A 17,755-nucleotide genomic window follows, 5' to 3' on the forward strand; every position below is an offset into this window, starting at 1 on the left:
TTTTTCGTTTCCAGTTGGAAATACATTTAATTAGAATAAGAATAATAACTTGTAATATATTTACTATAGTTAAAAACAGTTTAGTACAGCTTGAAATGAATTAGCCTAAATGGTTATCTACAAGTAAATTGAGTGGTTTGGAGAGACTTTTCCCCTCCAACTCCACCCAAATCAAGTATGTGCTTTACATTAATTTATGTCTGAAATTTAGTAAATAAAGCTAATAATTTGCTCTTATGGTAATAATTGGAATACTAGATAGTAAATAGTTTATGAAATGTTTTCAAAATAAAGTTTAACTCATAAATAAAAATGTAATATTTAAAGTAAAAAAAAATAATAATAAAATATAAACATATGTTAGTGGTTAGTTAAATTTAATCTACTGAATTAAAACTCCAATCTTAACTAAATAAATGATATAAGTAATAAAGTAGTATTAATGCAAAGACATTTTAATACTGTTATAAAATAAAAAATACACTATTATGAAATAATAATATATTATATTAAAGATTCTATAAATATTAATGTTTTGTTGGAAAAATTAATTTTAAAATGGAGAACAGTACCTGGATGACAATAATAAATTATAGTTTATTAACACAAATACAAATATCTTATAAATATATTTAAAAATAGGTAAAAACAATGAAAATAATGATTAAATTAATGGCGTTCAAAATACTCCATATTATTAATAAGGCTAAATGTTTTTGAAGTAGGATTATTTTTATTTGAACTTGAATTATGTGAATCTGGTATTTTGGCTAATGATATACATTTTGAAATAACTGGAGTCTTTATTCCGGCAGACGTTCTTGAAAATAAATCTACTGATGGTTCTGTTGCTTTAGATTTCTCAATTGGTTCCAAAGTGATGGACAGCGAGTTTTTAGCTGAGATGTTCTTCAGTTTTTGTTTGAGATTTGAATCAATGTTTGAAAAATTATCAATTGTCATGAAAGTATTAGATTTAGAACATTTATCTGTATTATCTGAAAGATTATTAATTTACAGAATTTGATTGTAATGTTGGATTTAAATCACAAGATAAAATTTATTTTAGCAATAATATTTTACATACCCGGTAAATTGTTTCTAGCATTAGATGCTAACCCCACATCATTAATTGGTATTGGCAAAGCAGAATGTACTAATAATTTTACTACTTTGTTTAAACCATCTACCAAACATTGTTCACTAATTAAGTCTTGCGGTCTGAAGTGTCTTTCACAGATACAACAGTTTACATTCAACTGTAGACCTAATGCTGAACTCCACTTATTCACACATTCCTATAAAATAAGCAATAAAAACTTCAGTGAACGGACATTAAAAAATTATTTTAAAACAATATTTTTATAAATATAATAATTACTATTGTTGGTGCAAAAAGGTAGAGTTCTTCATCAGTATTAGTTATGTTAGATGTACATCCTGGTATAGAACAATTAAGTTCAAAATCCTATATTAATAAAATAAAATAAATTAAATTAGGGATACATACATAAATAAATGTAATACTAAAATTATCAATCTGTAACCTAAAAGGACTAAGACTAATTATAACGTTTACAATAGTATATGGTTATACTTTCAATACTGATACAAAAATATGGTTTCAACTTTTTTTTTATAAATACTGAAAACAAATGGTATGTTTGGTCAAAAAACTTGAAAATGTAATACAATGTTCCTCATAAGTTGTTCTTTTAGCAATCTAAATCTAAATAACAATACATAATATGCACAATTGTTTTTTCAATTCATAGTCATTTGAAGTTTGACAAATTTTATCAAACTGAAACAAATTTAAAAATAATGGAAAATTAATCTGTTGTAGATGTTGAGTGTACCTACTTCATTGAGTAAGTAACAGTAATGTATGAGTCGATGATAAATCGTACGACAAGCGATTCTGATTGGAGATAGTCTGAAATCTTATATTAATAAAATAATAACTAATAAGTAATTTAATTTTAGTATTAGTAATACGGTAGATGTAATTACGGTACTGAGGGTTTTTATAATAAATTTAACTCAATTTTGTATTGTAAAAAGTATAAGAAAAAGCATATCATTGTAAACTAATACAATTATTGCTCTGCTAAGAATCTAAAAATATTTAATACACAACAGGTTGTAAACTATAGTGTACCCGATGAAGTCTTAATTAATTTTAAACAAAAACAAAATAATTCTGAAAAGGTAAATTATTTTTTTTGCAAGGTAATAAAACAAAATACAACCAGGGGTAAACTATTTTAATGGAATAGCTCAAGGTAAAGTTAAATAGTAGGAAGTTTGTATACGTCCAATGGCCTAAAGCTGATAAAAGACCAAAATATGAAGAGAATACAAATGTATTATTCTTAAAATTAAATATAGTATTATTAATGTATATTTAATTATACTTTTAACCTTAATTGATGTATTATGAGCCAACATTAGAGTATCATTAGATTCCACATTCACAAGATAATCTGATGATGATGAAGATGGTTTATATATATGAACAAACTCACTTGTTGATGGAAAATTTCCCATTTCTATTATATCTGTCGAACCTATAAGTCATATTTTAGAAATTTAACGAATAATTATTTTCAATTTTTCAATGTTATTTTGGAGTACAAGTGGATTGTAAAACTCTAATTGATAACCAATAACCGACGAACATATACCTTTGAATACACTATTGTCGCTTACTATATTTTTTAATCATCTATTTTACAGATGATTCTATTTAAACTTTATTAATTACATAATAAGGGTTACTTAAAAATATACGTATTATGTAAAATTTTTAAATATATATTAAGAACTATTATGATAAATTATACTATAATTCATATTTGATATTTTGTAAAAATAAATATAAACTACATATATATAGATAATATTTTAAATACCTGGTAAATTCTTTCTAGCATTAGATGCGGATTGCCAAGCATCTATTGGTAATGGCAAAGCGGGAGGTACTGATGATTTTAATACTTGATAAGTCGAATTATTATAAACCAATGACGGAGTATCTTCAGATTCCACATTTTCATCATAATTTGATGATGAACAAGATGATTTATTTATATGAACAAACTCACTGTTTACAGGTGAATTTGTTAATGGAATATTTCTCAATTCTATTATACCTGTTTAAATTATAAATTATATTTTAGAAATAAAACTAATATTTATTTTTAATTTTTCAATGTTATAAGCCAAGTATGAGGTGGCAAAAGACCTGAAATAACTATGCATATTTAATAATAGGAACTTATATATAAAAGCATTGAGTTATTGTTATTTATTTTAGGTAAAAACCAAATATTATTAAAATGACATACAATCATATCTAAAAATATGGCCCACACATTAAAATTTGAAAAAAAAATTACTTCTATAGAGTAGTGAACATTACTAATTGACTGTTAAATAGCAAAAACTAAAACGGGCTAAGCAAAAAGGTGCATACTATGAGATAACTAATAGTTTTCGACCAATTAATAATGATATATTTATTTTTTTTAATTTTCAAGACAAGTGTCACTTATTAACATTTATTAAGTTGGTACCAAAAAGTAGGGATTAAATGTATTTTTTTTTTTAAGTACTAGCGCAATGTAAATCTGTGAAGTATAACCAATAACCAACGAACATATACCTTTGGATAATACACTATTGTCGCTTATTATATTTTTTAATCATCTATTATACAGATGATTCTATTTAAACTTTATTATTTTACATAATAAGGGTTACTTAAAAATATACGTATTATGTAATATTTTTAAATATTAATTATTATAATATATATTAAGAACTATTATGATAAATTATATTATAATACATATTTGATATTTTGTAAAAATAAATATAAACTACATATATATAGATAATATTTTAAATACCTGGTAAATTCTTTCTAGCATTAGATGCGGATTGCCAAGCATCTATTGGTAATGGCAAAGCGGGGGGTACTGATGATTTTAATACTTGATAAGTCGAATTATTATAAACCAATGATGGAGTATATTTAGATTCCACATTTTCATCATAATTTGATGGAGAACAAGATGATTTATTTATATGAACAAACTCACTGTTTACAGGTGAATTTGTTAATGGAATATTTCTCAATTCTATTATACCTGTTAAAATTATAAATTATATTTTAGAAATAAAACTAATATTTATTTTTAATTTTTCAATGTTATAAGCCAAGTATGAGGTGGCAAAAGACCTAAAATAACTATGCATATTTAATAAAAGAAACTTATATATAAAAGCATTGAGTTATTGTTATTTCTTTTAGGTAAAAACCAAATATTATTAAAATGACATACAATCATATCTAAAAATATGGCCCATACATTTAAATTTGAAAAAAAATTAACTTCTATAGAGTAGTGAACATTACTAATTGACTGTTAAATAGCAAAAACTAAAACGGGCTAAGCAAAAAGGTGCATACTATGAGATACCTAATAGTTTTCGACCAATAAATAATGATATATTTATTTTTTTAATTTTCAAGACAAGTGTCACTTATTAACATAAGTTGGTACCAAAAAGTAGGGATTAAATGTTTTTTTTTTTAAGTACTAGCGCAATGTAAATCTGTGAAGTATAACCAATAACCGACGAACATATACCTTTGGATAATACACTATTGTCGCTTACTATATTTTTTAATCATCTATTTTACAGATGATTCTATTTAAACTTTATTAATTACATAATAAGGGTTACTTAAAAATATACGTATTATGTAAAAATTTTAAATATTAATTATTATAATATATATTAAGAACTATTATGATAAATTATACTATAATTCATATTTGATATTTTGTAAAAATAAATATAAACTACATATATATAGATAATATTTTAAATACCTGGTAAATTCTTTCTAGCATTAGATGCGGATTGCCAAGCATCTATTGGTAATGGCAAAGCGGGAGGTACTGATGATTTTAATACTTGATAAGTCGAATTATTATAAACCAATGACGGAGTATCTTCAGATTCCACATTTTCATCATAATTTGATGATGAACAAGATGATTTATTTATATGAACAAACTCACTGTTTACAGGTGAATTTGTTAATGGAATATTTCTCAATTCTATTATACCTGTTTAAATTATAAATTATATTTTAGAAATAAAACTAATATTTATTTTTAATTTTTCAATGTTATAAGCCAAGTATGAGGTGGCAAAAGACCTGAAATAACTATGCATATTTAATAATAGGAACTTATATATAAAAGCATTGAGTTATTGTTATTTCTTTTAGGTAAAAACCAAATATTATTAAAATGACATACAATCATATCTAAAAATATGGCCCACACATTTAAATTTGAAAAAAAATTTACTTCTATAGAGTAGTGAACATTACTAATTGACTGTTAAATAGCAAAAACTAAAACGGGCTAAGCAAAAAGGTGCATACTATGAGATACCTAATAGTTTTCGACCAATTAATAATGATATATTTAATTTTTTAATTTTCAAGACAAGTGTCACTTATTAACATAAGTTGGTACCAAAAAGTAGGGATTAAATGTTTTTTTTTTTAAGTACTAGCGCAATGTCAATCTGTGAAGTATAACTAATAACTGACAAACACATGCTTTTGCATCTTATACTATTGTCGCTTATCATATTTTTAATCATTTATTATACAGATGATTCAATTTAAACTTTATAATTTCCATGCAATAAGGTTTACTTAAAAATCTACTAATTATGTAATATTTTTAAATAGTAATTATTATAATATAAATTAAGTGCTATTATGATAAATTATATAATTCATATTTGATATTATAAGAAACTATAATACTATAATTAGAAAAAATAATATTAAAAGCACACATTTGACTTAACTATCTTCAAGCGCTCTCCTTCAAAGTATTAAAAGTTTTGCTTAGCCCTATTTCCTTTTTACCATTAGATGTGTGTTTAATAAACAAGGAATATATTGAATAGGTATTAATAAGAAATAAATCAAAATAGTGCCCTTATTAAATAAATAATAATTATTGCCATTATTTTGGTAAAACCATTTTATTTTTAATAATGTAGAAACTAAATGTAGCTAAGCAGTAAATAGTTTAAAAGAAACCATACATTTCAATATTTATTGTACATGATATATTTTAGGTTATATCAACTTATTTAGTCTAAATAATTAATGAAGATATTTATGAACAATGTTTATTTTTGATTTCAGAAAGTGTGATTTATTTATTAAAAAATATTGACATCATTTATTTTATATATAATTTTTTATAATGACTTGAAAGTACATTTAATTAATATAATATTAAAACAATATAATATAAAAAATATATAATATAATATTAAAACAATTATATGTTATTTGAAATATATACATAAATCAATTCAATTGTTAGATTGTTACATTCCCAGGGTTCAACTAGAGGAAAACATTTCTATTTTAAGAAGACGCTAAACCTGCATGTTTTGTTTGTGTCTTACAAGTGAGTAAAATAGCCATTGTAAACTCAGCAGATCAAGTTTAGCTCTGTTAGTTTAAACATGAGAGTGAATTGATATTTTTTACCATCATGTTTCATAAAATGTTGATTGGCTCTCATGTTTAAACTACTAGAGCCAAACCTGATCTGCTGAGCATGAATTTACTATGTTACTGGTAAGATTGAGACAACACATGCACTACTCAAGCATTTTTAAATAATATAACATATAGAGCATAAATATAAGTAAGTTTTAAATTAACTGTGGTAGATATTTGAAATTAATATTGAATTTAGATTTTAATCTAAATTAATATTGAATAGATTAAAATCTAAATGTTTTAATGAATAATTTTGGATTATCAATTGAATCTTAACGCAATTAAAAAAATATATAAATTAAACGTAATTGTGGTTATGAACTAGTGCTCTTACTGGATAAGCTTGTTTTATTTTCATTTATTAAGAAAACATTTTTCTTAAATTAATGTATAGGAAGATTACTATAGTCTTAATTTTTTCTCTTTAAAGGAAATAGTCTAAGGATTATTACAAAAAAGTACCAAAAAGTAGGGATTAAATGTTTTTTTTTAAGTACTAGCGTAATGTAAATCTGTGAAGAATAACCAATAACTGACAAACACATGCTTTTGCATCCTACACTATTGTCGCTTATCATATTTTTTAATCATCTATTATACAGATGATTCTATTTAAACTTTATTATTTTACATAATAAGGGTTACTTAAAAATATACGTATTATGTAATATTTTTAAATATTAATTATTATAATATATATTAAGAACTATTATTATAAATTATATTATAATACATATTTGATATTTTGTAAAAATAAATATAAACTACATATATATATAGATAATATTTTAAATACCTGGTAAATTCTTTCTAGCATTAGATGCGGATTGCCAAGCATCTATTGGTAATGGCAAAGCGGAAGGTACTGATGATTTTAATACTTGATAAGTCGAATTATTATAAACCAATGACGGAGTATCTTCAGATTCCACATTTTCATCATAATTTGATGATGAACAAGATGATTTATTTATTTGAACAAACCCACTGTTTACAGGTGGATTTGTTAATGGAATATTTCTCGATTCTATTATACCTGTTAAAATTATAAATTATATTTTAGAAATAAAACTAATATTTATTTTTAATTTTTCAATGTTATAAGCCAAGTATGAGGTGGCAAAAGACCTAAAATAACTATGCATATTTAATAATAGGAACTTATATATAAAAGCATTGAGTTATTGTTATTTCTTTTAGGTAAAAACCAAATATTATTAAAATGACATACAATCATATCTAAAAATATGGCCCATACATTTAAATTTGAAAAAAAATTAACTTCTATAGAGTAGTGAACATTACTAATTGACTGTTAAATAGCAAAAACTAAAACGGGCTAAGCAAAAAGGTGCATACTATGAGATACCTAATAGTTTTCGACCAATAAATAATGATATATTTATTTTTTTAATTTTCAAGACAAGTGTCACTTATTAACATAAGTTGGTACCAAAAAGTAGGGATTAAATGTTTTTTTTTTTAAGTACTAGCGCAATGTAAATCTGTGAAGTATAACCAATAACCGACGAACATATACCTTTGGATAATACACTATTGTCGCTTACTATATTTTTTAATCATCTATTTTACAGATGATTCTATTTAAACTTTATTAATTACATAATAAGGGTTACTTAAAAATATACGTATTATGTAAAAATTTTAAATATTAATTATTATAATATATATTAAGAACTATTATGATAAATTATACTATAATTCATATTTGATATTTTGTAAAAATAAATATAAACTACATATATATAGATAATATTTTAAATACCTGGTAAATTCTTTCTAGCATTAGATGCGGATTGCCAAGCATCTATTGGTAATGGCAAAGCGGGAGGTACTGATGATTTTAATACTTGATAAGTCGAATTATTATAAACCAATGACGGAGTATCTTCAGATTCCACATTTTCATCATAATTTGATGATGAACAAGATGATTTATTTATATGAACAAACTCACTGTTTACAGGTGAATTTGTTAATGGAATATTTCTCAATTCTATTATACCTGTTTAAATTATAAATTATATTTTAGAAATAAAACTAATATTTATTTTTAATTTTTCAATGTTATAAGCCAAGTATGAGGTGGCAAAAGACCTGAAATAACTATGCATATTTAATAATAGGAACTTATATATAAAAGCATTGAGTTATTGTTATTTCTTTTAGGTAAAAACCAAATATTATTAAAATGACATACAATCATATCTAAAAATATGGCCCACACATTTAAATTTGAAAAAAAATTTACTTCTATAGAGTAGTGAACATTACTAATTGACTGTTAAATAGCAAAAACTAAAACGGGCTAAGCAAAAAGGTGCATACTATGAGATACCTAATAGTTTTCGACCAATTAATAATGATATATTTAATTTTTTAATTTTCAAGACAAGTGTCACTTATTAACATAAGTTGGTACCAAAAAGTAGGGATTAAATGTTTTTTTTTTTAAGTACTAGCGCAATGTCAATCTGTGAAGTATAACTAATAACTGACAAACACATGCTTTTGCATCTTATACTATTGTCGCTTATCATATTTTTAATCATTTATTATACAGATGATTCAATTTAAACTTTATAATTTCCATGCAATAAGGTTTACTTAAAAATCTACTAATTATGTAATATTTTTAAATAGTAATTATTATAATATAAATTAAGTGCTATTATGATAAATTATATAATTCATATTTGATATTATAAGAAACTATAATACTATAATTAGAAAAAATAATATTAAAAGCACACATTTGACTTAACTATCTTCAAGCGCTCTCCTTCAAAGTATTAAAAGTTTTGCTTAGCCCTATTTCCTTTTTACCATTAGATGTGTGTTTAATAAACAAGGAATATATTGAATAGGTATTAATAAGAAATAAATCAAAATAGTGCCCTTATTAAATAAATAATAATTATTGCCATTATTTTGGTAAAACCATTTTATTTTTAATAATGTAGAAACTAAATGTAGCTAAGCAGTAAATAGTTTAAAAGAAACCATACATTTCAATATTTATTGTACATGATATATTTTAGGTTATATCAACTTATTTAGTCTAAATAATTAATGAAGATATTTATGAACAATGTTTATTTTTGATTTCAGAAAGTGTGATTTATTTATTAAAAAATATTGACATCATTTATTTTATATATAATTTTTTATAATGACTTGAAAGTACATTTAATTAATATAATATTAAAACAATATAATATAAAAAATATATAATATAATATTAAAACAATTATATGTTATTTGAAATATATACATAAATCAATTCAATTGTTAGATTGTTACATTCCCAGGGTTCAACTAGAGGAAAACATTTCTATTTTAAGAAGACGCTAAACCTGCATGTTTTGTTTGTGTCTTACAAGTGAGTAAAATAGCCATTGTAAACTCAGCAGATCAAGTTTAGCTCTGTTAGTTTAAACATGAGAGTGAATTGATATTTTTTACCATCATGTTTCATAAAATGTTGATTGGCTCTCATGTTTAAACTACTAGAGCCAAACCTGATCTGCTGAGCATGAATTTACTATGTTACTGGTAAGATTGAGACAACACATGCACTACTCAAGCATTTTTAAATAATATAACATATAGAGCATAAATATAAGTAAGTTTTAAATTAACTGTGGTAGATATTTGAAATTAATATTGAATTTAGATTTTAATCTAAATTAATATTGAATAGATTAAAATCTAAATGTTTTAATGAATAATTTTGGATTATCAATTGAATCTTAACGCAATTAAAAAAATATATAAATTAAACGTAATTGTGGTTATGAACTAGTGCTCTTACTGGATAAGCTTGTTTTATTTTCATTTATTAAGAAAACATTTTTCTTAAATTAATGTATAGGAAGATTACTATAGTCTTAATTTTTTCTCTTTAAAGGAAATAGTCTAAGGATTATTACAAAAAAGTACCAAAAAGTAGGGATTAAATGTTTTTTTTTAAGTACTAGCGTAATGTAAATCTGTGAAGAATAACCAATAACTGACAAACACATGCTTTTGCATCCTACACTATTGTCGCTTATCATATTTTTTAATCATCTATTATACAGATGATTCTATTTAAACTTTATTATTTTACATAATAAGGGTTACTTAAAAATATACGTATTATGTAATATTTTTAAATATTAATTATTATAATATATATTAAGAACTATTATTATAAATTATATTATAATACATATTTGATATTTTGTAAAAATAAATATAAACTACATATATATATAGATAATATTTTAAATACCTGGTAAATTCTTTCTAGCATTAGATGCGGATTGCCAAGCATCTATTGGTAATGGCAAAGCGGAAGGTACTGATGATTTTAATACTTGATAAGTCGAATTATTATAAACCAATGACGGAGTATCTTCAGATTCCACATTTTCATCATAATTTGATGATGAACAAGATGATTTATTTATTTGAACAAACCCACTGTTTACAGGTGGATTTGTTAATGGAATATTTCTCGATTCTATTATACCTGTTAAAATTATAAATTATATTTTAGAAATAAAACTAATATTTATTTTTAATTTTTCAATGTTATAAGCCAAGTATGAGGTGGCAAAAGACCTAAAATAGTAAATGGTAGATGTTTGAAATTAATATTGAATAGATTAAAATCTAAATGTTTTAATGAATAATTTTGGATTGTCAATTGAATCTTAACACAATTAAAAAAATATATAAATTAAACGTAATTGTGGTTATGAACTATTGCTTTTACTGAATAAGCTTGTTTTATTTTCATTTATTAAGAAAATATTTTTCTTAAATTAATGTATAGGAAGATTACTATAGTCTTAATTTTTTCTTTTTGAAGGAAATAGTCTAAGGATTATTACATTTTATAACAAAAGAAAACCTTGTACTTACCTAAACTATATTAACAGAATGCTAATTGATAATTAAAAAAGTTAATACAAAATAAAATAACAAATTATTAATTTATTTCTTACCATCAGCTACAAATAGTGTTGGAATAGCACCAGGTTTTAATCTGTTCTTCAATTTAGTATTTTTAAAACAATCATCGTCAAAATGAACACTACATACTTTGTAACGATTTATAATTTTTATTGCAGTAGGACTTACTACTAGTCCAGATTTTGCTATCCACTTTTTTCTTAGTGTCAAATCTCTAGGGTAGCCAAAGAAACTAAGTTCCTTTGAATACCTGTTGAAGCATTTTTTAACTGAGCAGCATGGTCCATATTTCAATGAACGGTCCTTTAAAATTAAAATATATTGTAACTAATTTAAATAAAAAACATCAATAGAAACAGCCAGGGTTTGTTGACAAAAATAAAGTTTTTGACCTAGTATACCGGTGTCCCAAAAGTAAGTTTCGACAATTTTTCATATCATAATTGTAATTGAAAGTCAAAACGTTATTGTTAACGAATAATTATTAAATCAATGATGCCAAATGTATAGGCTAAATATAAAATAATAATATCAGGAATATTCGAGGGCAACAAAAAACCGTCTATGCAGTTTACAAGTTTTATTTTTATATTTTATCGATAGTCGATACAGGTGATACAGAGACAGTCTAATGAATTTTATATCAATTGATCGTTGTTCGTATCCTAGATTGTTTGGTTTTATTATTTTAGTCATTTTGGCACCCTTACAAAAATGCCTTTTTCTTGAAGAGTTTTGTACTACTTCGAGTTTTATAAAAAAGGTAGAGATAAATTTGAAGCATACTGCACTTTTTAAACCAGTTTTAACTTCCTATTTTCCTGTTACTGAAATATATTCTACAAAATGATCAGTAATATAAAATATACGTTTATAAAAAAAAACTAACAATTAAATTTATTCAGTGTTATAAATTGTAATAAGTAACTAAACAACTATAGATAGTTATAACAAAAATTGTTGTGACATACAGAAGAACAATGAACGTAGTTAAAAAGGTAATCATCGATAATAGTCATTAATTCAAGCTTGGGATTTTGCATATTTCTTATGAGATGCTTAAAAATTAGCAGAGTAAGCTAAAAATGTGTTTCATGATACAGAGAACTCAAATAAAAAAATTTATTTTGCTTTTTTTGGACTTTTTGAGACTTTTTTGCATTTTTACCTGCTTTTGAATCAAAATCGGTCATTTTTGTCAATCGAATTATTACGATAATTGTGTATTATGTATTAGTGCTAATTTTTGTTTGCTGCTGATTTTGTTGGGTTTTTTTGTCAATTTCTACTGCAATTATTAAACGATTATCGAATGATTAACGAACGAGCGTTGAATGCGTTGTATAGTCAATTTATTTGGATTCTGATCAGTGACAAAATTATTTCAAATCTTAAGTAACTACCTATAATAATTTGTAAGCGATTTAAAAATTATTAATTAATAAATTTCCTTTTTTTTTTACATATTTTGTTATTTTTATTGCATATTTGTAGCGCATATTTAGCAATATTTAAGGTAATATTATAGCGCATAGAATTTTAAGTGCTATAAAATCCCAACCCTGACTCATTATAAAGCTAGGAAAATAATATTGAAATATATTTAAACCGTCAATCAACTTGATTATCTTATAATTTATCAAAACAAAACCTATTATTTTTATTGACTATTATCAAAGAACAAAATATTTACATAAATTATGGAAATTCAATATGGGGAAATTGGCTGTCCGAATTTTTGCTCGGGAAGTTATATTTTAAATCGATACACTTCTGGCCAAACCGGGACGTATACTAACCCTAACATACTTATAAATTATAAGTTATAAGAATCATAACACCTTGAGGTAGATTTTTACCATAGTTAGGTTAAGTACCTGTTTGAAATAGCTGCAACTTATTAAATTTGTACTCCAACAATATTGTATAAATAAACTACTGTGGTGTCCTTCAAAATATTTTTAATATATTTTAGAGAATAAAAAGACATCATGCCATATCTCTTTTATATTGTTATTACCTTAGTATCTGTTAACACTGGTTTTACATCTGTTTCAATGACTGTAGAAGTTTGCCCCTTTTCAATTTTGGGTCTCGGCAAATATTCATAATAATTCATGTCTTCATTAATTCTAGTAGATTTCAATTTTCTGCCTGACCGTCTTTGTGTTTTAAAATTATTTACAACAGTATCTTCCTCTCTAAAAAAAAATCAGATTCTGTGAAATCACTTCCATCATAATGAAACAATTTTTTACTTTTTTAATTAACTAAAAATAATAATAAGTAGTAATACAATATTCTTACTTAATTATAATATTTTGTTCCATCGGTAAAACACCATTGTTGCCAGTTTCAACATCATTCATTTGAATAGTATAACTATAAAAATAAAAATATGGTTGAAAATTAAAAATAAACTCTAGAGATCAAGAAGCATTACTTATTGGGAAATCCATTTTGATCGCATTTTTGATCATAAGGTTGTGGAATAGTATTTCGAAATAAAATTCGCTTTCCTGGTCTATAGTTTTCTTTTAAAAAATGGTCACCACATACACATTGCCAATCGGAGCAATAATGACCAATTCTAAGAACTTCAAGCCATATTTTTCTTAAGTTTGGATTACTAGGTAATCTAGATTAAAACAAATAAAAATTAAAAGTTAATACAAAAATTGCCAGCGTTTAATTAAAAAATAAACACTAAATAGAAAAATACTGGCTAAACTGGTTTAAAAAATGATCCCACATTATCCCGCACTGAAATAATGAACCATATCAATAAAGAAAAAACAGTGGTGGGTTTGTTTTTCGCACCGATTTGAGCCAGTAAATTTCTAGAAATAATTGATACTCACCTATGATAAACAAGTTCAGGACGAGTGTACTTGGTCTTATAAGAAGAATTACCGCAAACTAAACACGAATACATTTTTAAAACGTAGTCTTCGATATTATCAAAAATAAAGTAAAATTAATTAATAATTGAATGCATCCACGAAGACCAATTTGACAAGTCGGGTTTTCAAGTTAATAGATATCAGTAGACAGTTGTCTGTGTATTCTATGATGTTGGATCTTAAAGAGATATCTCGATCAATGGACTTCGTCAGCACTCGGCTTCGAATGTATACGACTGTTGTATTCCGGTCTCTAATAGTCCGATATAAGTGTTTGGGGTGTAAGTTTTTTCGAAGAGGCTTCTGTCACGACTCACAATACATAAACTAAATAACTACTGAACAAAGAACACCCTCGTTGGGCGGCAATCATGGACGCTTGGACAGTCTGGCCGTTTTTTGAAATCAAATTCCACGACTGATGAGAATAAAAAGCGCTATGAGAGCACAAGGTCGTTATCACTGGAATTCGACTTGTATCGTCACCGGTCAAACTGTATCAGTTATCAATATTGTCAACTCATGGGGTTAACAGGATCTGGGACACAATTAATATTAAACCCCCTTCTACCCTTATCAATAATGATTTTAAAACGTCCATTAAAATAATTATTATTTACTGATGATAATATAAATAATTAAAAGAAAGATATTCTAAAAATTCGCAAAACTAGACCGATTTAAAATTATCCCACATAATCCTGCACCGGGATAATGAACCATGTAAATGATATTATGGTCCAAATATCCGGTGCATTATTTTTCAAACTGGTTTAATCTAGTGAATTTGTAGATCAACAGTTGAGTTACTACAATATGACTTAATATATCCAATACACAATTTGAATAATCAAAATATAGTTTCTAATAACATTATAAATACAATAAAATAGTGTGCAAATAAAATTATGGGCGAATAGTATGTTTAATTATTTTCATATTATTCAAACATAATTACGTAAAAAAATAATTAGATGACCGATGCTATCCCTCCAACTAAAAATAAACTTCGTCAAACTCGGTCACAATTAATTTTTACCAGGCACTGCCGTGTGATGCGTGACGACAAGATCGTTCTATGTGGACGATTTTATACAGTAGAATCGTGGCACAACAGATTTGTGCCCACCACACATCAACTAATATCAAAAATCGTTTTCTTTACTTGAAACTTTGCATGTATACTCATTATAATAAATATTAGCAGTGCTTGACTTATTGAAATAATGTAGTGGGACTCTGTTAACTTTTAAAAAAAGAGCGTCCCTATAATTTGTTAAACGTTATTTAGCCGTTAGAGCGATGCCCTCACACAGCCTACTATCCCTATTTAAATAATACAAAAAATATTTATAAATAATCAATTTAAAATATAAAAAATACAAGTTTATATATTACATAGGTAACATATTTATAAACTACATTACATAATATTATAAATTATAGATCCAGGGTAATGAATTTTGATACAAAATGATGAAACGTTCCCCTTAAAGGACTATCCAAGGAAAAAATAGATAAAAGCGAATTCGTTAGTATTTCGTATAATTAAAAATTGCGTATCGTTAAAAATATTATACGTCACTCCATTCGATCCGTTTGGTCATTTTAAAATAACGCGTGACGTCACAGGTTCCATCGGTTGGCCGCTGGCTTATTTCAATGCCGTCTTTATTCATTTATTTATATATTAACTTAAAATACTAAAAATGAAAAATGGTTTTGATATTACAAAAGCATAGATATATTTCTACAACCTGATGCCAACATCAGCATTGAAATAATAAATGTTAACTATTATTTATTAAATAACTACTTATTAGTAATAACATATAATTATAAAACCATAGATCTATATAAGTTTATCAATACTAAGAAATAAGAATATTATTATGTATATGTACAACAGAATATTGTCATAAAAAAATTCAAAAAATCCAAATTCTAATTTCCATGTAATCTATAACAAGCCTGGTACTTACCTGCGTTCAATTATTATTGAATCGCAATAACTATTTATTAACTAATGTAGAATTTCTTAAAATAATAATAATTTGTACATTTATAAGTGTTTCAGAGTAAGTTGTCTTATAATAAATTGTTCCCTAACTAATATTCCTGCAGGGCTGCAGTTCTAATATTAAATATCTAATGTGTGTATCGTCTATTAGTTTAAAATTTAAATATTATTTACGAATAAAATAGGTAGGTATAGTGGATACCTAGTTATGTTTTAAATATATTATAATTTAGGTTTTGTTAGTCATATACAATATACATAATATACCTATGCCAGTAATGTTTTTTTAAAAATATTATAATGTTTAGAATTCAACAGTATAGTGAAACTTTCATAAACAGCCAGTAAATTGTTGAATATAATAGTTAGGGCTAGAGACTTCTAGGAGTTTGCGTGTTTTTAAATAACCATTAAAAATATAGCTAAATAATATAGAAATTTGTTTAAAATTTATATTATTAAGATTATATTTAAAATTTATAGTTGCATATTTTGCATATTTGACGTTTTTAATTTAGAAGTGCATAATTGACAATTTTTTTATAATATACTAGCTGACCCGTCACAGCTTTGCCCGTGATTGGTTGTTTATTTTGCTTTCGGACGATGTTGTGTATAATTTATTATTCAAATTGTATCGTTAAATGTGATTGGCAAGTTAATATAAAAAAAAAGGTGGGTAAGTGGATGTCGCTCTGCTGTACAGTAGGTTACAAGTGGGTCTAACACGAGGATTTGAAACAGCGTAATAATATCTGCATACTATGCTTTTATTATTATTATAATTTATAAATTAAAACAATTTGTTGACTTTAACATCAATTTTAATGATAATAAATCGGAAACTTTTAAAACTGTCCTTATGGACACATTCAATTTACATATGATAAACAATCCAGCAGAATCTACAACGATAGATGACACTGCTATCGATGCAGTATTTTCAAGATATTTGGTAAAATTTACATCACAAACATACGTATCATATTTCAGTTATCACAGGCCTGTAATTTCAATTATTGAATATGACTAATATAATAGTAATTAAATAATAATCATTTTCATTTTTATTTAATTTTCACATTTACTTATTGATATTTAATTTTATTTTGAATGGTTCCACTAAAATGTATTTGTAATCTATAATATTTATTGGAAAACAAACTTCGTTTCTACCGGGTGCCCCATGACAGCACTCACTTTTTTAATTTAAAAATAAAACAGGGGAAA

At 24.8% G+C, this 17,755-nt stretch overlaps 1 protein-coding gene across 1 annotated transcript; it reads right to left on the minus strand.

The window, feature by feature from the left end:
* Positions 1–669: 669 nt before the first annotated feature.
* On the minus strand, positions 670–14,537 carry LOC132939267 (uncharacterized). Its single transcript, XM_061006351.1, is given in 16 exon segments — positions 670–998; positions 1,088–1,298; positions 1,382–1,468; positions 2,425–2,570; positions 2,916–3,155; positions 3,915–4,154; positions 4,905–5,144; positions 7,416–7,655; positions 8,406–8,645; positions 10,917–11,156; positions 11,635–11,905; positions 13,623–13,792; positions 13,795–13,859; positions 13,910–13,984; positions 14,046–14,240; positions 14,464–14,537. Coding segments are annotated over 16 exon segments (3,063 nt in total).
* Positions 14,538–17,755: the final 3,218 nt, after the last annotated feature.

Source organism: Metopolophium dirhodum, chromosome 1 (genome assembly GCF_019925205.1).
Source record: "Metopolophium dirhodum isolate CAU chromosome 1, ASM1992520v1, whole genome shotgun sequence".
NCBI lineage: Eukaryota > Metazoa > Arthropoda > Insecta > Hemiptera > Aphididae > Metopolophium > Metopolophium dirhodum.